General features: G+C 38.9%; 1 protein-coding gene across 1 annotated transcript in view; it reads left to right on the plus strand.

Annotated features, from left to right (window-relative positions):
* Positions 1-21,233, plus strand: part of GBE1 (1,4-alpha-glucan branching enzyme 1) — a 361,817-nt gene extending 340,584 nt beyond the window's left edge. Inside the window, exons 15-16 of the mRNA XM_081087408.1 lie at positions 11,078-11,195; positions 19,373-21,233. Coding sequence (XP_080943534.1) covers positions 11,078-11,195; positions 19,373-19,429 — 175 coding nt within the window. The 3' untranslated portion in view covers positions 19,430-21,233. The remainder of the gene's footprint in view (positions 1-11,077; positions 11,196-19,372) is intronic.
* Positions 21,234-22,762: the final 1,529 nt, after the last annotated feature.

Consider the following 22,762-nt stretch of genomic DNA (forward strand, 5'->3'; position numbering starts at 1 on the left):
CCCAATTGGCCAGAACCCAGCAGCAAGCTAACCTACTGGTCAGAGCATCTGCCCCTTGGTGGTCAGTACATGTCATAGCGACTGGTCGACTGGTTGACTGCCCCCTGGTGGTCAATGCACATCATAGCGATCAGTTGAGCGGCCTTAGCATATTATTAGCATATTAAGCTTTAATTGGTTGAATGGACGACCGGACACTTAGCGTATTAGGCTTCTATTATATAAGATGGCATATTACATCGGGACCTATTTGATCTCCTTAAAAAAATCGCCGTAATAATTCTATCATTCTATTATTCTTTTCCTATTGTATTTTCCCAAATTGAGCAAGGTAAACTTTTGGTTCAATATTTTATATTCACCAATAAAATGACCAAATGAAACAAAGGAATAAGAAATGGATCTGGAGCTAATGTAGTAAACTTCATAGACATTCAGACTCTACCAGTATATGGAATGTGGAGAATTCTGTCTTTTAATGCAAATCTTTTAAATTTCTTTAGATTAATCATTTAGATGTATATTGTTTTATCTGCTTTTCTTATTTTTATTCTTTGCCATATTCATTATGGCTTCTTTATTCTTAGATCTCAACTCTAGCATTAAACATGAAACTTCATATGAAAACATTTTGCCTGGTTCTCAGCATTAAACAGGTGCCTTCTTGTAGTAGGGTAATTAGATCTACATTTGAATTACATGTGTGTTTCATCTCGGCCACTGAACTGATTGTGGGTCTTTGGGCACAGAAATTCCCTTCTTCCACTTTCCCCAAATTGAGCATCAGTTTCCTTACTATCTGAGTATGGTCAGATGTACATTGAAACTCTCATTGAGTTACCTATGTCTGTCCATTTGCACTACCTGAGTTTATCCAAATTCCTATCCACTGACTGTTTTTAGATTCCTGACTGATTTCTCTGACTTGGAATTTCCCTTGTCTATTTAATTCTACCCCTTAATGTCCAGGTTAATTTTCTTTATTGTCATAACCTTTCTCACAAACCTTTTTTTAATTATTATCTTGCATTTATTAGTTTGTTTTTTTCAATTAAATCTTTATTGTTGAAAGTATTACATATGCCCCTTCCCACCTCCATTGACCCCTTATAGCTTATCCTGTCCCATGCCCCAGGCCTTCACCACCCTATTGTCTGTGTTCATGGGTTATGCATATATGCAGACAGTTCTTTGGTTGATCTTTTCCCACCCACCCACCTCCACCTTCCCTCTGAAATTCCACAGTCTTTTCCATGCTTCTATCTTTGAATCTATTTTGTTCAACAGTTAATTTCGTTCACCAGATTCCTCATATGAATGAGATCATGTGATACTTGTCTTTCTCTGACTGGCTTATTTTGCTTAGCATAGTACTCTCCAGGTCCCTCCATGCGGTCTCATAGGGTAAGAGATCCTTCCATGATGTAAATGTACCACAGCTTTTTTATCCTCTCATCTACTAATGGGCACTTTGGGTATTTCCACATACTAGCTATTGTAAATTGTGCTTCTATGAACATAGGGGTGCATACATTCTTCCTGATTGGTGTTTCAGTTTTCTTAGAATATATTATGAGAAGTGGGATCACTGGGTGAAATGGCAATTCCATATTTAATTTTTTGAGAAAACTCCATATGGTTTTCCATAATAGCTGCATCAGTCCACATTCCCACCAGCAGCGTACTAGGGTTCCCTTTTCTCCACATCCTCACCAGCACTTGTCATTTCTTGATTTGTTGATGGTAGCCATTCTGACAGGTGTTAGGTGATACCTAATTGTTGTTTTAATTTGCATCTCTCTGATGATCAATGACTTTGAGTGTTTTTTCTTATGTTTCTTGGCCTTCTGTATGTCTAATTTGGAAAAGTTTCTATTTAGGTCCTTGGCCCATTTTAAAATTAGATTGTCTTCCTTCCATTAAATTGTATCAGTTCCCTGTATATTTTATAAATTAACCCCATATTGTATGTATCATTGGCAACTATATTCTCCCATGTAGAAGGCTCTCTTTTCTTTTTGTTGATGGTTTCTTTTGCTGTGCAGAAGCTTTTTATTTTGATGTAGACCCGTTTGTTTATTTTCTCCTTAGTTTCCCTTGCCCTAGGAGATGTCTGAGATTTGGCTGCCTATGGTTTCTTCTAGGATTTTTATGGTTTTACAACTTATACTTAAGTTTTTTCTCCATTTTTGAGTTTATTCTTATGTATGGTGTAAGTTAGTGGTCTAGTTTCATTTTTTTGCATGTATCTGTCCAATTTTTCCAACATCATTTATTGAAGAGACTTAATTTACTCCATTGTTTGTTCTTGCCTCCTGTGTCAAATATTAGTTGAGCATAATGGTTTGGGTCAATTTCTGGAGTCTCTGTTCTGTTCCATTGATCTGCATGCCCGTTTTTATGCCAGTACCAGGCTGTTTTGAGTACAGTGGCTTTGTAACTTAATATCTGGTATTATGATCCCTCCAATAAGTTCTTTCTCAAGATAGCTGCAGTTATTCTGAGTGTTTTTTGGTTCCATATAAATTTTTGGAGTATTTGTTCTAGCTCTATGAAATGTGCTGTTGATATTTTAATAGGGATAGCATTGAATCTGTGGATTTCTTTGGCTTGTATGGACATTTTAATGATGTTGATTCTACCAATCCATGAACATGGTATATTATTCCACTTGTTTATATCTTCCTCTATCTCTTTGTTCAATATTCTGTAGTTTTCCAAGTAATAATCTTTATCTCCTCAGTTAAGTTTATTCCTAAGTATATTAAATTTTTCATTGCAATGGTAAATGGGATTGTTTATTTAGTTTCTCTTTCTGAGAATTAATTATTGGTGTATAAAAAATGCCATTGATTTCTGGGTGTTAACTTTGTATCCTGCTACATTGCCAAATTCCTTTATTAAATCTAGTAGGATTTTGGTGGAGTCATTTGGGTTTTCTATGTACAGTATCATGTCATCTGCGAATAATGAGAATTTTTACATCCTCCTTTCCAATTTGGATGCCTTTATTTTCTTCTTCTTCTTGTTTGATTGCTGTGGCTAGGACTTCTGATACTATCCATAATAATAAAAACATAATATGCTAATTAGACTGGGTGACCTTCCAGACTAAGCCGTGGTACCATGGGAGCCAAGGCAGAGGCAGCGGCAGGGGCCGAGGCAGAGGCAGCCGCAGTGACTGCAGGGGCCGAGCCCCTTGCACAAATTTCGTACACCGGGCCTCTAGTTTTAATACATTGCTGGATCTGATTTGCTAAAATTTTGTTGATGATTTTAGCATCTGTGTTCATCAGGGATATTGGCCTGTAATTCTCTTTCTCTGTTGTGTCTTTATCTGGATTTGTAATTAGAATAATGCTGACCTCATAAAAACAGCTTGAAAGTGTTCCTTCCTCTTAGATTTTTTGGAATAGTTGGAGGAGGAGAGGCATTAATTGTTCTTTGAAGATTTGGAAATACTGCCCTGTGAAGCCATTTGGACCAAGGTTTTTGTTTTCTAGGTTTTTATTATTATTATCATTATTATTATTATTATTATTATTATTATTATTACTTCTCTATTTCTTCAATTGTTATTGGCCTATTCAGGTATTCTAATCCAGTTTTGGAAGATTATATTTTTTTAGCGATTTGTCCATTTCAGCCATGTTATGTACTTTCTTGGCATATAGTTGTTCATAGTATTTTCTTACAATTCTTTGTATTTCTGAGGTGTCAGTTGTTACTTCACCACTTTCGTTTCTGATTTTATTTATTTGGGTCCTCTCTCTTTGTTTCTTGATGAATCTGACTAAAGGTTCATCAATCTTATTTATCTTTTCAAAGAACCAGCTCTTCTTTCATTGATGTTTTATATTGTTTTTTAGCCTATCTAATTTCTGCTCTAATATTTATTATTTCCTTCCTTCTACTTACTCTGGGCTTTTCTTGTTGTTCTCTTTCTAATTCTTTAAGTTGTAGGGTTAGATAGTTTGTTATGAATGTTTCTCTCTCTCTCTTTTTTTTAAGTAGACCTGTAGTACTATGATTTTCCCTCTCAGAACAAGGGTTTGTCTTGCTCCCATCCTCTCCCTTCCCCGGGGGCTGCCTGCCTGCCGTGGTGGTGGCGTGGTGGTGAGGGAAGGAGGAGGGTGGGAGGTAGGGAACCACATGGTAGCAGGTCACCAATGGCTGCATTGGCATCTGTTCCTTCTGCACCTGGCCTGGCGACCATTGCTTTCACTGTGTCCCATAGATTTTGGATTGTTGTGTGTTCACTTTCATTTGTTTCCAGGAAGTTTTTGATTTCATGCTTGATCTCATTTGTAACCCTTTCATTGTTTAATAACATGCTGTTTTGCCTCTATGAGTTTGAATATTTTTGATTTTTTTTACTGTAGTTGATTTCTAATTTCATTCCATTGTGATCTGAGAAGATGCTTGATATGGTTTCAATCTTATTGAACTTGCAGAGACTTATTTTGTGTCCTAACAAGTGGTCTATCTTGGAGAATGACCCATGTGCACTTGAGAATAATGTATATTCTGCAGTTTTTAGGTGAAATGTTCTATAAACGTCAATTAAATCCATCTGATCCAGTGTGTCATTTAGAGTCTGTGTTTCCTTATTAATATTTTGCCTGGAAGACCTTTCCAGTAAAGTCATAGGTGTATTAAATTTCTCTACTATGTCTGTATTGCTGTCAATCTTACCCTTAAAGTCCTCTAGAAGGTTTTTTTTAAAATATATATTTAGGTTTCTCCTATGTTAGGTGTATATATGTTTACTAGGGTTATGTCCTCTTATTGGATCAAATCCCTTAGTATTATTATGTAATGACCTTTATTGTCTCTTGTGATGTCCTTCATTTTAAAGTCTATTTTTTCAGATATGAGTATTGTGACCCCAGATTTTTTTTTCATTTCCATTTGCATGAAAATTTTTTCCAATCCCTTAACTCTCATGCTGTGTGAGTCTTTTGTTCTGAGGTGGATGTCTTGTAGACAGCATATAATCGGTTCATGTTTTTGTATCTATTCAGCTACCCTATGCCTTTTTATTGGATCATTTAACTCATCTACATTTAAGATTATTATTGACTAGAGTCCTGGTACATGAATTTGTGCACAGGGGGAGGGGGAAGGACCGTGGGAGGTTGGCTGGCTGGGGGAGGGACCATGGCGGGAGGCTATCCGGCCAGGGGGGAGGGACCACGGGAGGTTGGCTGGCCATGGGTGGGACCATGGGAGGTTGGCTGTCAGCCCCAAGGAGGGAGTTGGCACTCCACCCCTCTGGGAAAGGGGCCACATCTGCTGCCACTCACTCCCAGTTTACCGTCCCAGCCCGTGCCTGAAGACCCCGGCAGGGTTGGGAGAGGAGCCAATGGTCGCTGGGCCAGGTGCAGAAGGAACAGATGCCGATGCCACCATTGGTGACCCGCTACCACATGGTTCCCCACCTCCCCCCCTCCTCCTTCCCTCACCACCATGCCACAACCGCGGCAGGCAGGTGGCCCCCAGGGAAGGGAAAGGATGGAAGCAAGACAAACCCTTCTGTCGAGAGCTGACTTTCAATAGATCACAGCAAGGGAGCTGCTCTGCTACGTACGAAACCCCGACCCAGAAGCAGGTCTCCAGGTCTCTAGGAATGGTTTAGCATGAGGGGCTGATGGGGGCAGGCCACTCGGGGGGAGGGGCTCTGGGATGTTGGCTGTGGGAGCACAGTGACCACCAGGGGGCAGCTCCTGTGTTGAGTATCTTCCCCCTGGGGGTCAGTGCACATCATAGCTACTGGTTGACCGGTCATTCCAGTTGTTCGGTTGTAATGGTCACTTAGGCTTATATATAAAAATAGGTACTTATTTTTTTTAATATATTTTATTGATTTTTTAGAGAGAGGGATAGAGAGTTAGAAACATCAATGAGAGAGAAACATCGATCAGCTGCCTCTTGCACACCTCCTACTGGGGATGTGCCCACAACTAAGGTACATGCCCTTGTCCGGAATCGAACCTGGGACCTTTCAGTCCGCAGGCTGACGCTATATCCACTGAGCCAAACTGGTTAGGGCAAAATAGGTACTTATTTATTGCCATTTTAATTCTGTATGCCTAGGTTTCTCTCTCTATTTCTTTCTCATCACAACAGTCCCTTTAGCATTTCACTGGTTTGGTGGGAATAAACCCCTTTAACTTTTTTTTTTTTTTTTTTTTTGTCTGGGAAACTCTTTATTTCACCATCTATTTTGAATGATAGGCTTGATGGATATAGTAATTTTGGTTTCAGATCCTTGCTTTTCATTACCTTGAATACTTCATGTCATTTCCTTCTGGCCTGTAGAGTTTCTGATGAGAAATCAGGTGTCAGCCTTATGGGAACTCCTTTGTAGGTAACAGTTTCCTTTCATCTTGCTGCCTTAAAGATTCTCTCTTTGTCTTTAATTTTTGGCATTTTAAATATGTGTCTGGGTGTGGGCCTGTTCAAATTCTTCTTGCTTGGGACACTCTGTATATCCTGAACTTGTATGATTTTTTCCTTCACCAGATTAGGGAAGTTTTCTGCATAATTTCTTCAAACATGTTCTCTATTCCTTGCTTACTTTCTTCTCCTTCTGGCACACCTATTATGAAACTATTGTTACATTTCATGTGTCCCACTGCTCCCTTAAGCTGCCTTCCTGTTTTATTTATTTTATTTTTTTCTTTTTGGTTCTCTGATTTAGTGATTTTTTTCTACCCTGTCTTCTAATTCACTGATCAGATCCTTGGCTGTCCCTAGTCTGATGTGTATTCCTTCCAATGTGTTCTTTATTAGTGCTATGTCATTCTTCATAGTTACTATATCTTTTCTCATGTTGTTGAGCATCTTTGCCATTATTATACTGAACTCTATGTCTGATAATTTTTTTTATAATTTTTATTTCTTGAAGTATTACATATGTCTCCTTCCCCCCCCACCCCCCGCCTTGACATTCCCCCGGCCCCTACCCCCTAGTGTCTTGTGTCCATTGGTTATTCTTATATGCATGCATATAAGTCCTTCGGTTGATCTCTTAGCCCCCCAAGCCTCCCCAGGCTTCCCACTGTAGTTTGACAGTCTGTTCAATGCTGCTCTGCCTCTGCATCTACCCCTGTTCATCAGTCTATACTGGTCCCCATTATCTATTGCAACCTCACTGGGGTCGTTTCGTCTTCACCAGGGCCGTCTTGACCTCACCAGGGCCGTCTTGACCTCCCCGGGGCCGTCCCAACCTCACTGGGGCTGTCCCGACCTCACTGGGGCCATCCCTACCTCACCGGGGCTGTTTCAACCTCACCAGGGCCGTCCCGACCTCACTGGGGCCATCCCTACCTCACCGGGGCTGTTTCAACCTCACCAGGGCCGTCCCTACCTCACCGGGGCCATCCCTACCTCACTGGGGCTATCCCTACCTCACTGGGGCTGTTTCAACCTCACCGGAGCCGTCCCGACCTCACCGGGGCCATCTTGACCTTGCCGGTGCCGTACATTGCCAGGGTGGTTTTGGCCTCACCGGGGCCGTCCCAACGTCACCAGGGCCGTTTCGGCCTCACCAGGGCCGTTTCAACCTTACTGGGGACATCCCAACCTCACCGGGGCTGTCTCGGCCTCACCGGGGCTGTTTCAACCTCACCGGGGCCATCCCGACCTCACAGGGGCCATCTTGACTTCACCGGGGCCGTCTCAACCTCCCCGGGGCCATTCTGATAAATTTATCTCCATTTCATTTAGCTCTTCTTCTGGAGAATTCTCTTGTTCTTTCATTTGGGGCCTTTTTTTTTGTCTCCCTATTTTGGCTGTGTGTTTGGGTTTGTGTCTGTGTATTAGGTAGATCTGCTATGCCTCCCAATCTCTAGCACAGGACAATATCAAACACTGTTTGTGACTGACCCTGAGTACCCTGTTTGGAGCTGTCAGCAATCTACAGCTTCTGGCTTCCTCTGCTGGGGTTGGATATTTTTGGAAATGACCAAGATGTGCACCAGGATTTGCTTTTCCTAGCTAGGTATTAAATCAGGCAAAGACTCAAGGCCTTCAGAGACCTGCCTCTGTCTACAGTCCCATTTCCATTCAGACTTGATTAGCTTCAGGCTATCGACCACAGGGGATAGTGAAGTACTGCCTGAATGAGAGAATAGGGTAAAAAAAATCCAGTTCCTCAAATAACCTATTTAAAAATTTTTGTTTTAAGCAATGTTCTGGAAAGATAGTGTTTTCCTGATACCTGAATGATATGTGGTAGTAATTTATAATCATTACTTTGAATAAGTGTTTTAAATCATTGGACTTTCTGGAATTAAGGGTTGCATTTTCTAAAGGAAGTTATTGTGTTCCCTAAGTAATACCATACACAGAGGGCTGGGTAATTCCAAAAATGGCCACAGCAACATTTTTCTTCAAATTATAGATCAGAGAAATAGGTCTAAACTGATGTTTTGAAACTTTCATTATGGGTTTTGAAAGCTTTTCCTTTATGGGTACAAATTACATATATTAAGTCAGTAGATTCTAACCATTTTTAGTATGATGATCCCTTTCAAGGTCAAAAAGCAATGGATCCTTATATAACAGTTTTCTAAAAGAACAATTTCTCACTCCTTGATTGAGAGATTATATAGGCAAAAACAGTATAAATTCTGTCTTTTTAATGAATCTATATCTTATTAATCAAAAAATGTACATTATTTGAAATATAGTATCAAATGTGTATAATAACATAATTTAGTCTTCAGACAATGCCTAATGCTCCTGTAGATTTCCACTCCCTTTTAATAACATAATCCTTCATTTGGTGAGGCCCTTATAATAACCCAACTAACAGTGACGATCATCCCGCAGATTGGGATCTGCTGCATTTAATGTTAAACTTGCGTTCTTCCAACATTGCTACCAATAATCTATGTTGTTAACCAGCAATGGTTATGTTTTTGCTTTTTAAAAAATATATATATATTATTGATTTTTTTACAGAGAAGAAGGGAGAGGGATAGAAAGTTAGAAATATCAATGAGAGAGAAACATCGATCAGCTGCCTCCTGCACACCCCCTACTGGGGATGTACCCGCAACCAAGGTACATGCCCTTGACCGGAATCGAACCTGGGACCTTTCAGTTCGCAGACCGACGCTCTATCCACTGAGCCAAACCGGTTATGGCTTTTTTTGCTTTTTGAAGATTTGTATAAGTATTTCATTAACTGGGATGAAGAACGAAAGCTAAACTTGTTTTAGTAGTTCCTTCCATTCCACAATGCTTCATTTATTTACTGTATCTCCAATTACTTATTTTCACTACTCATATTTTACCACTAAAAAAATTGGTGTGTTCAATTTATTTCTAGCTATGTTTAGTGACTTTAGAATGTGCCTGTGCCTAGTAATCATCTTTTTAATCTCAATCTCTCTCTATTTCTCTCTGTGTTTGTGTTTCTTCTTTAAACACACTAATGTGTTGATTATCCATTTGAATTTGAATCAGAGCAAGCTGACCTGGATTGACTGAAATGGAGCCATCAGTCCCAGCAAAGTTCCTATAAGCAAGTCCATCTGAATCTCCTATCTAAACAGGGTTTCCTAGGCATGACAGTGATGGTCATTGTTTGTTACCTACATGTACTCTTAAAGTGATAATTTTGTTATAATAAAAATATCCAAACATTTCTGAAATTACAGATTTATATACCAGAAAAAAACATTCAAAATACTTAAACATATTTATATCCCTCCTTAGGCTAAAGAAATTTAAGATTTCTCAGTATGGGTGGACCTGGAGATTATTAGTATTATGCTGAGTGAAATAAGCCAGTCAGAGAAAGACAAGAACCGTATGATTTCACTTAAATGTGAAATATAATGAACAAAGTAAACCAACAAGTAAAATAAAAATAAGCTCATAGATACAGAGAGCAGTCTGACAGCTGTCTGAGGGGAGGGGTGTGTGAAAAAGGTGAAGAGATTAAGCAAAACATGACAAACAAACAAAAAAACTCATAGACACAGATAACAGGTGGGAGGGAGTAGGAAAGGGTATGGGGGGGAGTAAATGGTGATGGAAGGAGACTTGATTTTGAGTAGTGAACACAGAATACAATATACAGATGATATATTACAGAATTGTACATCTGAAACATATAATTTTATTAACCAATGTCACCCCAATAAATTCAATTTAAAAAAATAAATTTAAGTACCTAGTATATTTTCTTGTGGAATTTTGTATCAAAGTGTCAAGTCTAGATATTCTGAGCATAATAAATTTGAACATAGCCATAGTTTGTTTTGTTGTAAATAGGGTAATTCTAACATGCCTAATAACTTAATGAAGAACCAAATGTTAAATTCTAGCAAGATCATGTGATTCCATCATGAATCCTCCTGTGGCATGATGGATAGTATCTTTACATCATCTTTTGTGTTATTAGCAATGTGCTGCCTGTGACCACTGGGAGGAGTAAGCTCACTTGGTTGCACTCTTCAGACCACACATGGACACTTGGTTCACTTCTGTGTTCCTCACCTTAACCATGATCTGGAAAACTGGAATTAATTCAGAGATGGGAAGAACTAAAAAGCCTTACCAAATGAGGGCTGATCAAAGGTTCTGAGATTATATTTAATATGCAGTTACATACACACACGCACACACACAGAGATAACATAACTATTATTAAATATTTGAATGGTTACTATATTTTGAACTTATTCCTTATGGATTTTCTGGGTAGAAATAATCCCAAGCAGTAAAATTGCTGTTCTTGGTGGAGAATTTCTAACAAATGGAATGGGTTGCACTAAGAGAGATATAGATTCCCCATGAATAGTACATTCAGGCCCAGGCTAGATGAGCAGCAGATGAGCTGTGGTAAGAGAATTACAAGGATCCCATCGGGGTGTGGACTAGGTATTTATAAAGCCCTTTTCAAACAGGAGAAACTCCAAAATCTAATAGGAATGCGTATTTAGCATGAATTATGATTTCACAGTGTTCAGAGTACACATTTTTAAATTGCTGTCTGAGAACATATTTTACCATGTCTCATTCTACTCCTGAAACTGGTCTGATTCCTTAAGAACCATACATTCAAAATTGTGCTCGATTCAGATGAGGCAGAATATGGAGGACACCAGAGATTGGACCACAGTACAGATTTCTTTTCTGAGGCTTTCCAACATAATGGGCTTCCCCATTCTCTCTTGGTAAGTAGGTTTTTAAGATATCTTCATTGCATTCAAATTTAATCCTTTATTTTAAAAGTGATGTTTATGTCCAAAGAGATAAATTTTCAACAAGTAAGCAACATGCAAAAATTTGGGGGTGGGTGAGTGGGAAAGGATAACTGTGCTCAAAAACCAAATGCAATGTGTGGTCCTCGACTGGATTGGGTTTTGGAAAACATGGGAAGGGACATTTGGTGGACAATTGGGAAAGCTTGAATTTGATAGGATTGAAAATTATTTCTCAAAAAATAAGAGAAAGGCATTTTAAAATGTTTTCTTTTTTTAAAGTATATTTTATTGATTTTTTACAGAGAGGAAGGGAGACGGATAGAGAGTTAGAAACATCGATGAGAGAGAAACATCGATCAGCTGCCTCCTGCACACTCCCCACTGGGGATGTGCCTGCAACCAAGGCACATGCCCTTGACCGGAATCGAACCTAGGACCCTTGAGTCTGCAGGCTCACGCTCTCTCCACTGAGCCAAACTGGTTAGGATGAAAAATGTTTTCTATAATGAACATTTCTATTTTTAATGCCACAGTTTACTTTCTATCTGTTCTTGCTTTCTCTATAATATTAACCAGATTTCTACATTATTGACTGTCTAATGAAGTTTAATTTAAAACAGCTTAAAAGAATCAAGAAAAATATATTTTTTTTTATTTCATGCAGTCAGTCAGAGATTGAATTCATTCCATTTATAAAATTATCTGGTTTCTTCATATTATGGAGGAAAGCATTCAATTATGTAACTAATTTTCACTTTGTGTTATTAACATAAATAAAAGAATATTGCTTCAAACTACTAGGTTTGAGTTCTTTCTAAAATGTATAATTTAGAAACTTTCCAGATCTGAAAGAATTCTACATTATTGCCAGATAATCAGCTCAACTCCACATGCACCTGGTCTATGTTTTTTTCTTTTCCTGACGAGTCATATTCCTGCTTCTCTCTCTCTCACCATCCTCCTCCCCCCTCTTCCATTTCTTTGTCTCAGATCTGCATTGTTTTCACCATAGGAGGTCTTGGATTAAGATTTGTTTTATTTTCACGAGGCCAGGATATATCTAAAATGTATAAATAGCTTTATTATATCTGTTAAATTCTTTCATTTTTCAAAGTTTAAGTCAAGCAGGAGAATCTGTGTGGGACCCTAGCTTCCTCATTTTGCTACTATATTCCCTCCTCTTTTTTAATATACATTTTTATTGATTTCAAAGAGGAAGGGAGAGGGAGAGAGAGATAGAAACATCAATAATGAGAGAATCATCAATTGGCTGCCTCCTGCACACTCCCTCCTGGGGATCGAGCCTGCAACCTGGGCATGTGCCCTGACTGGGTATCCCAACTGTGACCTTCTGGGTTCATAGGCCAATGCTCAACCACTGAGCAACACCAACTGGACTAGTTCCACCTCTTAAAGTGGTGCTAGCACCTCACTTTGTAAACCACCAAATTATATGCAAAATTGATGTTCCAAAGACAGTGGCATGAAATAAATGAAAAGGGCAAGATGAAGTCATTGAGTAAAAGCTCTGAAGAAAGTGCAATGGCCACAGGAGATGTAGGTGTTGCCTTAAGTATATGTGTGTGCATATGGGTGATGGTGGTGATACTGATATGTCTTTAGATATAAATATAGATACCTATGCATGTTTCAGGGGGAGGGCTGTAGTTTGTCAGAATGTTCAGTTTTGCTATGTAAACCAAGAGTGACAAAAACAGTTTCTGAAATAAGTAAGAAAACTATCTTTAAGCTCTGAAATAACCCAAGAGTTAGTGACCCCTGAGGGGTTGGGGCAGGTAATTCATCTTGTACAGAGGAGTCACACAGAAACAGCAACTGTTTGTGAGAAAGCTGAACTTGAACCAGGTAAACTAGACAAGAAAGGAGCAAGATTCAGACAGCAACATTTTATGTAATGAAATTCTTTACTGAAAACACCAGAGAATGTCAAGGTGGAGAACCTAGGTTCAAGCCCCCAGTCTGCCATTTACTGGCTATGAGAACTTGAATATTTTAACCTTCTTGTGCCTCAGTTTCCCTCATCTATATAATGAGGATTAGTAAGAGTGTCCGCCCTACAGCAAAAGATTCTTCGGAGGCATAAATTCATTAGCACTGCCAAGCTTTTTGGACACTGCAAAATGCTATTGCACATGCATTTTAAAGTTATTATTATCATGGCTATTCAGTCATTTTTAGGTATTTTAAGTATGTCAAGATAACTAGGTGCCTTGAAGACATGCAATTAAGAAGACCTCAGCTTTGTGGAAATTATTATCTTTAAGTGAGGGCTCACAGCCTTTGGGGGTGGGCAAAGACTATCTTGGCATCCTTTCATTTTTGTAAGAGCAGAGATATGCTGTCATAATTAAAACAAGCCAACTAACTACTGGCAGGAACAGCCAGGAGATTCCTTTTCAAGCACTAATTGCATTGATCTTGCAAGTATGCAATGTGCAGTTCTAAATTGGCAGGTGGGATGGAGAATACACATGTCTCAATAACAGGTGGAGAGATACAGCATGGCAGGCACCTGAGAAACAGAATGGAGAGAGTTTAGCCACTGCAGGTAATAGGATTGTGATCCATCCCATGGGTCTGAAAGGTGAAGATGAGCTGTGTCTTCCCTGCAGAAGTGGCGCCTTATTCTCAGAGATGGCAGGTGCTTCTGGAAATTACTCATTTAAATGTCTTTAGGCTCCAGAGGAAGTGATCACTAGTTTCAATGTGAAAATACAGGACCACAAATAGACCAGAACATCCAATAAAACAGGTTTCTTCTCGCCAGACTTTTCCTTTGAAGAGCCAGAGGAAAGAACAGCATTAAAAACCATGCCTCTTATAATAATGCCTCCTTATAATGGAACTGATTCGTGTGTGCTGGGATCAAGTCAAGTTTCTTGACCACGACCAGAGTGCTATAGGTTTCATTTCATCACCAGGTCATTTCTGCCTCCCATGTGCCTAGAACGGGAAAGAGGGACAAAAGTATAACATCCCTCCATGAAGGTTCTGTCCATCATAACTAGTACACAGTATTGGCTAAAGCTTAATTTATAAGCTCAATAATCCAAGGGATCTGCTGAATAAGTATCAAATCTGTTTTCAAAGACAGCAACCAAAAAGCAGGAAGGAATCTTAAAATTGCCAGACCCGCTGCAGCAGCGTGTGCCAGCCAGCTCCCTCTGCGCATGCTCCCTCAGTGGACACAGAGCAGAGGAGTGCAGGTGTGCTGCTCCTGAAACGCGTTTGCTACGTCAGAGAATCTCACAAATGCCAAGAGGCAATAGGGCAGAACTTCTCCATTCTGCTTTACTGGCCATTATGGGAAAGTCCATTTTAGCATAATCATTTCTTTATATTTTGGTTCCTGATACAGAAACTGATACATCAGTGCACTGGAGCCAGGGGGCGGGGGTGGGGTAAGGGGGGGAGGATGCTTTCTTTCTCTTCTCTGGTGCATAAATTCAAATTTCATGACACAAATAGAAGAACAGATATTATTGAACCTGAAGTGAAATGAATTAGATCCCTTTATAGTAACTCAAACAGCATCAATGGTGAAAAGTGAATAAAGCAGCAGTTTTAGCATTTATTACTTTCCCAGGTAGGCTCCTATCATTAAGAAGCAGATCTGTGTACAGTAGTCCTCTCTTAATCACAGGCATGCATTCCAAGACCCCAGGGATGCCTGAAGCCACAGATAGTACCAGACACTCTATGCTATGTTTTCTCCTACACGTACATATCCAGGACCCAGGCCTTCGCTCTGGCCGGGCTCCGGCTGGAGCTGGCCCCGGAGCCATCAGCCTTGCTGCTCCAACCTGAGCTGCTCTGGCCCCGGGGCCGTCAGACTTTGCTCCTCCACTTGGATCCTACGTATGCAAATTAACCACAATCTTTGTTGGGTTAATTTGCATACTGTCCTGATTGGAGCCTGCAGGCTCCAGGCCAGCCAAGGCAGGTGCCCGCGGGGTCCCCCAGTTGCCCCGCTGGTCACCCCACAGCGGGAGGCAACCAGAGGCAGCGGTGGGGGTGGGGTGGCGGCGGGGACAGCTGGGAGTGGGGCTGGCAAGTGGGCAATGCCAGGCCGGCCAAGACGGGTGCCAGTGGGCCCCGATCACCCTGCCAGTCACCACACAGATCAGCCCTGATTATTGTCCAGGCCTACAGACCCCACCCATGCATGAATTTCATGCATCGGGCCTCTAGTACTGTAATAAAAGTTACGTGAATATGGTCTCTCTCAAAATATCTTATTGTACTGTACTCATCTTTTTGTTTAAAGGAAGCACTTCACTGCTTCTCACTGGCCTCTCCTAATTGCCAACATTGCTACTCTTGCACCTAAGGACATTATTAAGTAAAATAAAGGGTACTTGAACACTAGCACTGTGATACTGCCACAGTCATGTGATAACCAAGACAGCTAAGTGACTAATGGGCAGGAAGTACATACCACATACAGCCGGCAGATGCTGACAAAGGGATGATTCACATCCGAGGGAGATGGAGAACGATGGGGGGAGATTCCATCACGTTACTCAGAATGGTGTGTAATTTAAAATTTTTGATTGTTTATTTCTGGAATTTTTTATTTAATACTCTTGGACCACGGTTGACTGCTGGTAATTGAAATTGCAGAAAGCAAAGCCATGGATAAGGGAGACTACTGTATTCCTATTCTAAATTTGAGGGCTCAGAAGTAGACTTTTGGTTTAAATATGGGGGTTGGCATAGATACATCTTTTTTATTGTCCCTCAGCTGTAAGAATTGAAACTATAGCTTAGCAGTTGGGCAATGTCTTTTACTCTGTCCAAAATTATGAAAGTGTTTAGTTTTTTCAGACAAAAAAAATCAAACTTCTTAGAGTTTACTCTGTTTAATATTTCTAACCTAGAAAAGATACTATATATTTCTATATAGAAATAGTTATTATAGGACTTTTCTGATAATCCTAGCACAAAATATGAATTAGAATATTTTTTCTTAGAGCATATGTTATGAACTAAAGCATGCTCATGAAAATTAAAATTATTTTTACTCATATTGTTCAAAATATTTTGAAATATTTTGTATATAACAAATATACATGGATCTAATGAACTTTTCATTGAATGATGTTCTCACCCTTCTATTATGTGCTATTGGTAAATTTAACAATTTCTAAGAAAATTTTTTAATTAGCCTTTAAATTATGTTTTACTTAAAATTATTTTTAAATATTCTGTTTTCAAAAATTCACACCTTTTTATTTAATTAACTAGAGTCCTGGTGCATGAAATTTGTGTACTCAGGGAGGGGGTCCCTCAGCCTAGATTGTGAGAGGTTGGCCAACCAGAGAGGGACTGCAGGAGGGCTCCAGGGCATGTCCAGTCCATCTCACTCGGTCCCGATCAGCCGGACACCAGCAGCAAGCTAACCTACCAGTTGGAGCGTCTACCCCCTGGTGGTTAGTGCACATTATAGCGACTGGTCGACCGGTTGTCTGTCCCCTGGTGGTCAGTGCATGTCATAGCAAGCGGTTGAGCAGCCTTAGCTTATCATTAGCATATTACGCTTTGATTAGTTGAGTGGATGACTGGATGATTGTACACTTAGCATATTAGGCTTTTATTGATAGGATTTTTGCAATTTAATTATGATTCTAGAAAGATACTACTTTTCCTGGATGCCATAGGACAGTAGATTATTATGTTATCAGTTGCTGTTTTTTAACATATTTTTTATTGATTTCAGAGAGGATGGAAGAGGGAGAAAGAGAGAGAAACATCAACAATGAGAGAAAATCATTGACTGACTGCCTCCTGCACACCACACACTGAGTATCAAGCTCACAATCCGGGCATATGCCCTGACTGGAATCAAACCATGACCTCCTTGTTCATAGGTCAATGCTCAACCACTGAGCCAAGCTGACCCGCTGATCAGTTATTTTTTTAGCCATATTAATAGTTGGAATAGTAATTAAGTTAATAAGGTAGTCAAAAATCACTGGGTAGATTAGTATGCACTGTGACTCTACTTAACAAATTGGATTATACTGTGGCATTCTGGTTTCTTGTGAAGAGTGGATTATATATAAATATAGCTGGAAAAAAATGAAATTCGTGGCCATTCATAATGTGATCCTAGCTAGAAAGTGTTTAGGGCTTCATGGCTAATAAATGGGCATAGTAAATTTGTTTATTAGCATATATCTTCGGTTACATGCATACTAGATGGTTTTTATATACATGTCTTAAATATAAATAGTTTATATTTAAATATACTTAAACATTTATGTTAAATATTAAAGTGTGTTCATATTTTTTCTATTGCTGTATGAATCAAAACCATTTTGGAATTAAAATTATAAAATGAAAGCTATAGTGCCAGTACTTAGCACTAAATTATAGAGCCCCCAAATTGTGCATGTCTGTAGTTGTCTCATCATAAGTATTAGCTCTGATTACCTTAAATCCTTTGGTGTAATTGGTAGTCATTTCCTAACCACTAAGAAAGCTAATTTATATACTTGGAACCCTAATAAAGAAACCTCAGCCCTGGCTGGTTTGGCTCAGTGGATAGAGTGTTGGCCTGCAGACTGAGGGGTCCCAGGTTCGATTCCAGTCAAGGGCATGTACCTTGGTTGCGGGTACATGCTGGGGTGTGCAGGCTGGGGTGTGCAGGAGGCTGGGGTGTGCAGGAGGCAGCTGATCGATGTTTCTCTCTCATCGATGTTTCTGACTCTCTGTCCTTCTCCTTCTCTGTAAAAAATCAATAAAATATATTTTTAAAAAAGAAACCACAAAATTTCATATTTAGTCAGAGTTAAGAAAAATCACTCGCTTCAGGGAATTCTTTTCTGTTGCCTATCTTTAAGGCTCACAGTGGTTCTCAACCTTCCTAATGCCGCGACCCTTTAATACAGTTCCTCATGTTGTAGTGACCCCCAACCATAAAATTCTTTTCGTTGCTACTTCATAACTGGAATTTTGCTACTGTTATGAATCATAATGTAAATATGCCATCATTTTAAAGTTGCTTTCATCAAAACTAAACAACTTTATTGGTTTATTTGATTTTTTAAAAGAGTTGTAAGGGTTCTTTATCATGGAAACCTTAAGGGAAAACATTGTGTTCGTTTGCAGAATTGAGATGCATAAGGCTACAGTTCCCATATTGATTTCACAATCATTTATCCTTTTATTCATTATTTCTTCTTTCATCCAATAATTTTTGGCAACTACTAAGAGAAGTATGAAGACATATGGTCTCTGCCCTCATAAAGCTCAGAGTCTTGTGGGGGAGAATTGATCATAAACTTGAAAAAAATTACAAATTGTGTTAATAAAAAATGGTGCTGAGATGGAAAATGAAATGGAAAAACTGTCATACCTGGTGTTATCAAGAAACACCTCGCGGGGAGCTGGGATATTTCAAGATCCTGGAGATAAGGAAGTAGCAAGGTACAGGGTGTTGTGAGCACAGGGCACAGCATGGCAGAGGCCCAGAGGAAGGGCAGGGTGGGCTGTTTCAGGAGCTGAGCGGCCCTGTGGCTGGAGGTGGTGAGTCAGGAAGGGGAGAGAGACAAGTGGTGCTGAGCCGTGATGAGGGATGTGCTCATACAAAAAGGAGCTGTGTCAGGATTCTACAGGCATGGAGAGAATGGATGGGTATTCTTTTTTCAGTGCAGTAGCAAGCTTTTTGATTGTCTTAAATTGGTGAGGGCCTGAAATACCCTTAGGATCCCTTATATTACTTTTAAGTTTTTGTTCTTAAAATGATAGGAGAAAATAAAAACAAGATGATAAGCAGTGTGTTGTATATTACTTTTATTAACCTGAATAGACCTGTAGGGTAGCCTTCCTTTACTACCTCATGGTGCTGGAACAGCAATGAGTGCCATTTATATCGCTGTCTGGGGAATATTGGGTTTTGTACAGCGTATGGAGCCCTCTAGTGGCAATTGCTTTAAATCTAGAATCTCTAGACAGTGATGCCAAAACTGTTGGAAAGGTGGCATTGAGGCTCCTCAGAGGCTGCAACATTGTACGGGTAATTCTAACTTTAAGCATCTGTGAGAGAGCATCATACCCCTTAACTTAATGACATAACATTCAGTATTTCTTTCAATTGCACTGACATGCTTCTGTTGACCTAGGTGTACATTCCAAGCCGAGTGGCCCTCATCCTTCAGAATGTGGATCTGCCCAAATGAAGAGCCCGGATTTCAGCTCCGCCAGGGAAAGATGTGTGTTTTGTTTTCCTGTTCTTGTTGTCACATAGTTTATAATATAGAAGCTCTTCAAAATGTAGTGCCTAGCCAAAACATCAGATATCAGAAATTAAAAATTGGTTTATGCAAATGAATGTCAAACTTTTCTTGAAGAAGTAGAGAGGAAATTTCAGGCATTTTAGACTATATTTTCTAGATATCTAAGCAGCTAGAATTCTTAAATGAAGTATTATATATAATGTCTTAAAACAATTTTACTTTCCTGGTCAGTTATTTGATGTTTTTAAATTTTGATTTGAATCATGTGTCATGTATGATTATTTCTGGTGTATGATCCAGTATTTTCTTAAGACGGATATTAGGAGGCTTTACTTGTTCTGTTATCTCCTGGCCTAACTTAAGAGACACCGAGATTGTCACTATGTTTTTTTCAAACGACCTTGAGAAATAATGAAATAAATATGTGGCCATACTATAAAGTTAAGATGTATTATAGGTAATATAAAAGTCATTAACATGAACTAATCCATGCTTCATTTTCATAAGTGCTTTCAGTTTTGTGATCTCTTGTTCACTTAGTATCTTGGTAGGTGCTGATATTCAGTCTTTCTGAAGGTTGTAACATTTCCGAAAATGTCTTTTACTTTCAACAAATAAAAATAATTGCAAGATTGCCTTTTCAAATGTTTATTTTGCTGTACTAGTGTGGGGTTGAATTAGAACAAATATTAAAATGCCTATCTCTCTTCTGATACCTTCCCCACGAATATGCACATGAATGATAGACTAGGCCTAGGGTTAATAATATTGTTTCATTAGGTACTATTTTGTAACTTAAATCATATCAACCAACTGAGATATCTAAGCTACTCTCCAGCTGTAAACCTGTGCACTGAATTAACTATCTCGGCTCAGTGGGATATTCAGTCATGAAATTACCCCTCAGTATGAAACAGTAGGCCACAGATTCAAAATTATTGATGGGTAATTGATTCATAACTAAGAAATTATAGTGTACTTATCAGACATAAAGTGTCTATTACTTTCTTAATGATCTAATTTTTTCCTTTTCCATTAGTACTGACTGCTTCTCTTTTTGTTTTAGTCTGATTATTTGTGGCTAGTAAGGAGCATTTAGCAGTTTTTCTATTAAAAACTGGGTCAGTAATAGAAGAGATTGGCAAAAGGAGCTCAGAGCTAAGCCTATATGTTAACCATCTTCCTCATAACTTTTTTCAATAAAGCCTTGAATATGGGTCTGAAATGTGTCATTTGCTTCAGTGTGAAAGTAGAGTAATCATTTGATTTCCTGAAAGAATCGGCAGTGCAAGCTGATGCTGCTACGTGCTAGGACTTCACTAATGTCGCAGCACTGCCATGCTGGGCACTGTACCTGCTACTGATAACACAACCAGGATTATCTGTGTTCTAGTTTATAATTTCTCATGTATTAAGAGAGATGCTAATTCTCTATTAAGGCTCTTTAAAAGTGACATGATATTACTTCATGCCTAAACCTGTTTACTTCCCCTGGTGACTTCTGTGGTGAAGTCAAAAGGACCAGAATAATTATGTGCTGTATTTCCATGATATCTATTGACCTTACTAATATGTTCTTCAAATCTCACAGTCTATGGTTCCAAGTTACCAATGTAATGAACATTAGTTGCCTTTGTCGAGTGCCCTCCTCCAGCAACCCCTCCCCCGAAGGACAATCAATGGATGTTGCTAGGTAGGAATTATAAAAATACATGCAAACAAATAAAATATTAAGAATCCAAAATGGAATGAAGCTGTGTGTGTTTTCTTATCTATCATAGCAGACAGCTTTTACAGAACGTGTCAATGTTGTAGTATATTTCACTTTAGGTCTACCTTGTTTAATCAGTAACATTCTCATCATCATATGTGAGAAGTTCTTTTTATTGGTTAAACATTTTCAATAATTGCAATAGAGAAATGCAAAATTTTATAATAATGTTTCTTTCCTCTAATGTATTTATTATCATAAAAAATGAGAGTGATCTATCTTTGGTGAGTCTTTCAAAATAAGTATTTTTAATTTTTTATGTTCTAGAAAACACAGATGACTACAGACTTCTTTTCATTATCTTCTAATATTATCAAGTGAGTGCTAGTAAATAGTATCCAAAATAGAATTACCCTTAATGCTACTGAGGCTTGGCGTTTTAGTTTGATAGTAGTATACTCAGAAAATACCATGATTTTTAATAGTCAAATAGCAAATTGTACACATTTTTCCTATAATGATTTCCACTTTATAACACTTGAGCTCTAAGGGTCAATTCCTTTCATATTTTCTTTGCTGTACATTTGATGCTTCTCACTTTGCCCTGTTCCTGGCTGCCGTATTCATCTCTTACATAAAGTGAGGGATTTAGCCACCATGTTTCTCAAGTTCAAAAAGTAACCAGTGACAATAAATTGATGTTTCTGATGGCAACTAAAAGAATCCAGGTATTTTCTCCTCTGTCTAGAGCCCTCCCCTTAGCAATACCAAGTGAACATTTGTCACCCATCAGGGCTCTCTCTATACAGGAGGTTGTCTGAATAAGGAACCTATTCTTCAAATAATACAGAGGAGTGAACAGACAGACCTAGTAAAAGCGATAAAGAGTATTGTGTTGTGTTCCACTTGTAGCTTCAGGGCAAGTATCTTTTCACTGTCTGGGGTCCTGCAGCCATTGACCTTGGTGATGAAAGCAACATAAATCGGTTTCCTGTTGCCCTTCTTATTTAGAAGGAGCCAGAGCAGATATGCCCAATAGAAAACAGAGCAATGAAGTGACTCTTGGGCGGGACTTGCATGTCTCAGGCTCTTTGTTTTTGCCTTTTTTGCATCATGTCCTAAACGGGGATTCTTTAGAATCATGGGTTTCATTAATCTCTATATTTCTTGTATGGAGATATGCGCTGAGCTATGAACTCTGCAAGGTAGAATATTTTTATGAAAGAAAATAGAAATCTAAGACATAGCAATTTCATGTCCTTTATTCAGTAGAGTTCATTTATCATTCACAATGTGTTAGAATGGGAATGTAGATAAATTTTCCCACTAAAGCCAGCCTTCAGGGGAGAAGAAATCAAATGAACTCCCTACTTATTTTTCTGCTCTATTATCTTATTAATGGTGATTTGTAGAGAATTGCAGAGAAACATTTAAACTTTAGGGCAGAATTTCTTAATTGGTAGTGTGTGAAAATGAAGATACAGTAGCTCTAAGTGTTTTTGTCTCTAATTTAAAACATTACATCTGGATTTTAACTCTTGGCAAAAAAGTATGCGAAGATTGTG

Source organism: Myotis nattereri (assembly GCF_964212035.1).
Source record: "Myotis nattereri genome assembly, chromosome: 3".
NCBI classification, from domain to species: domain Eukaryota; kingdom Metazoa; phylum Chordata; class Mammalia; order Chiroptera; family Vespertilionidae; genus Myotis; species Myotis nattereri.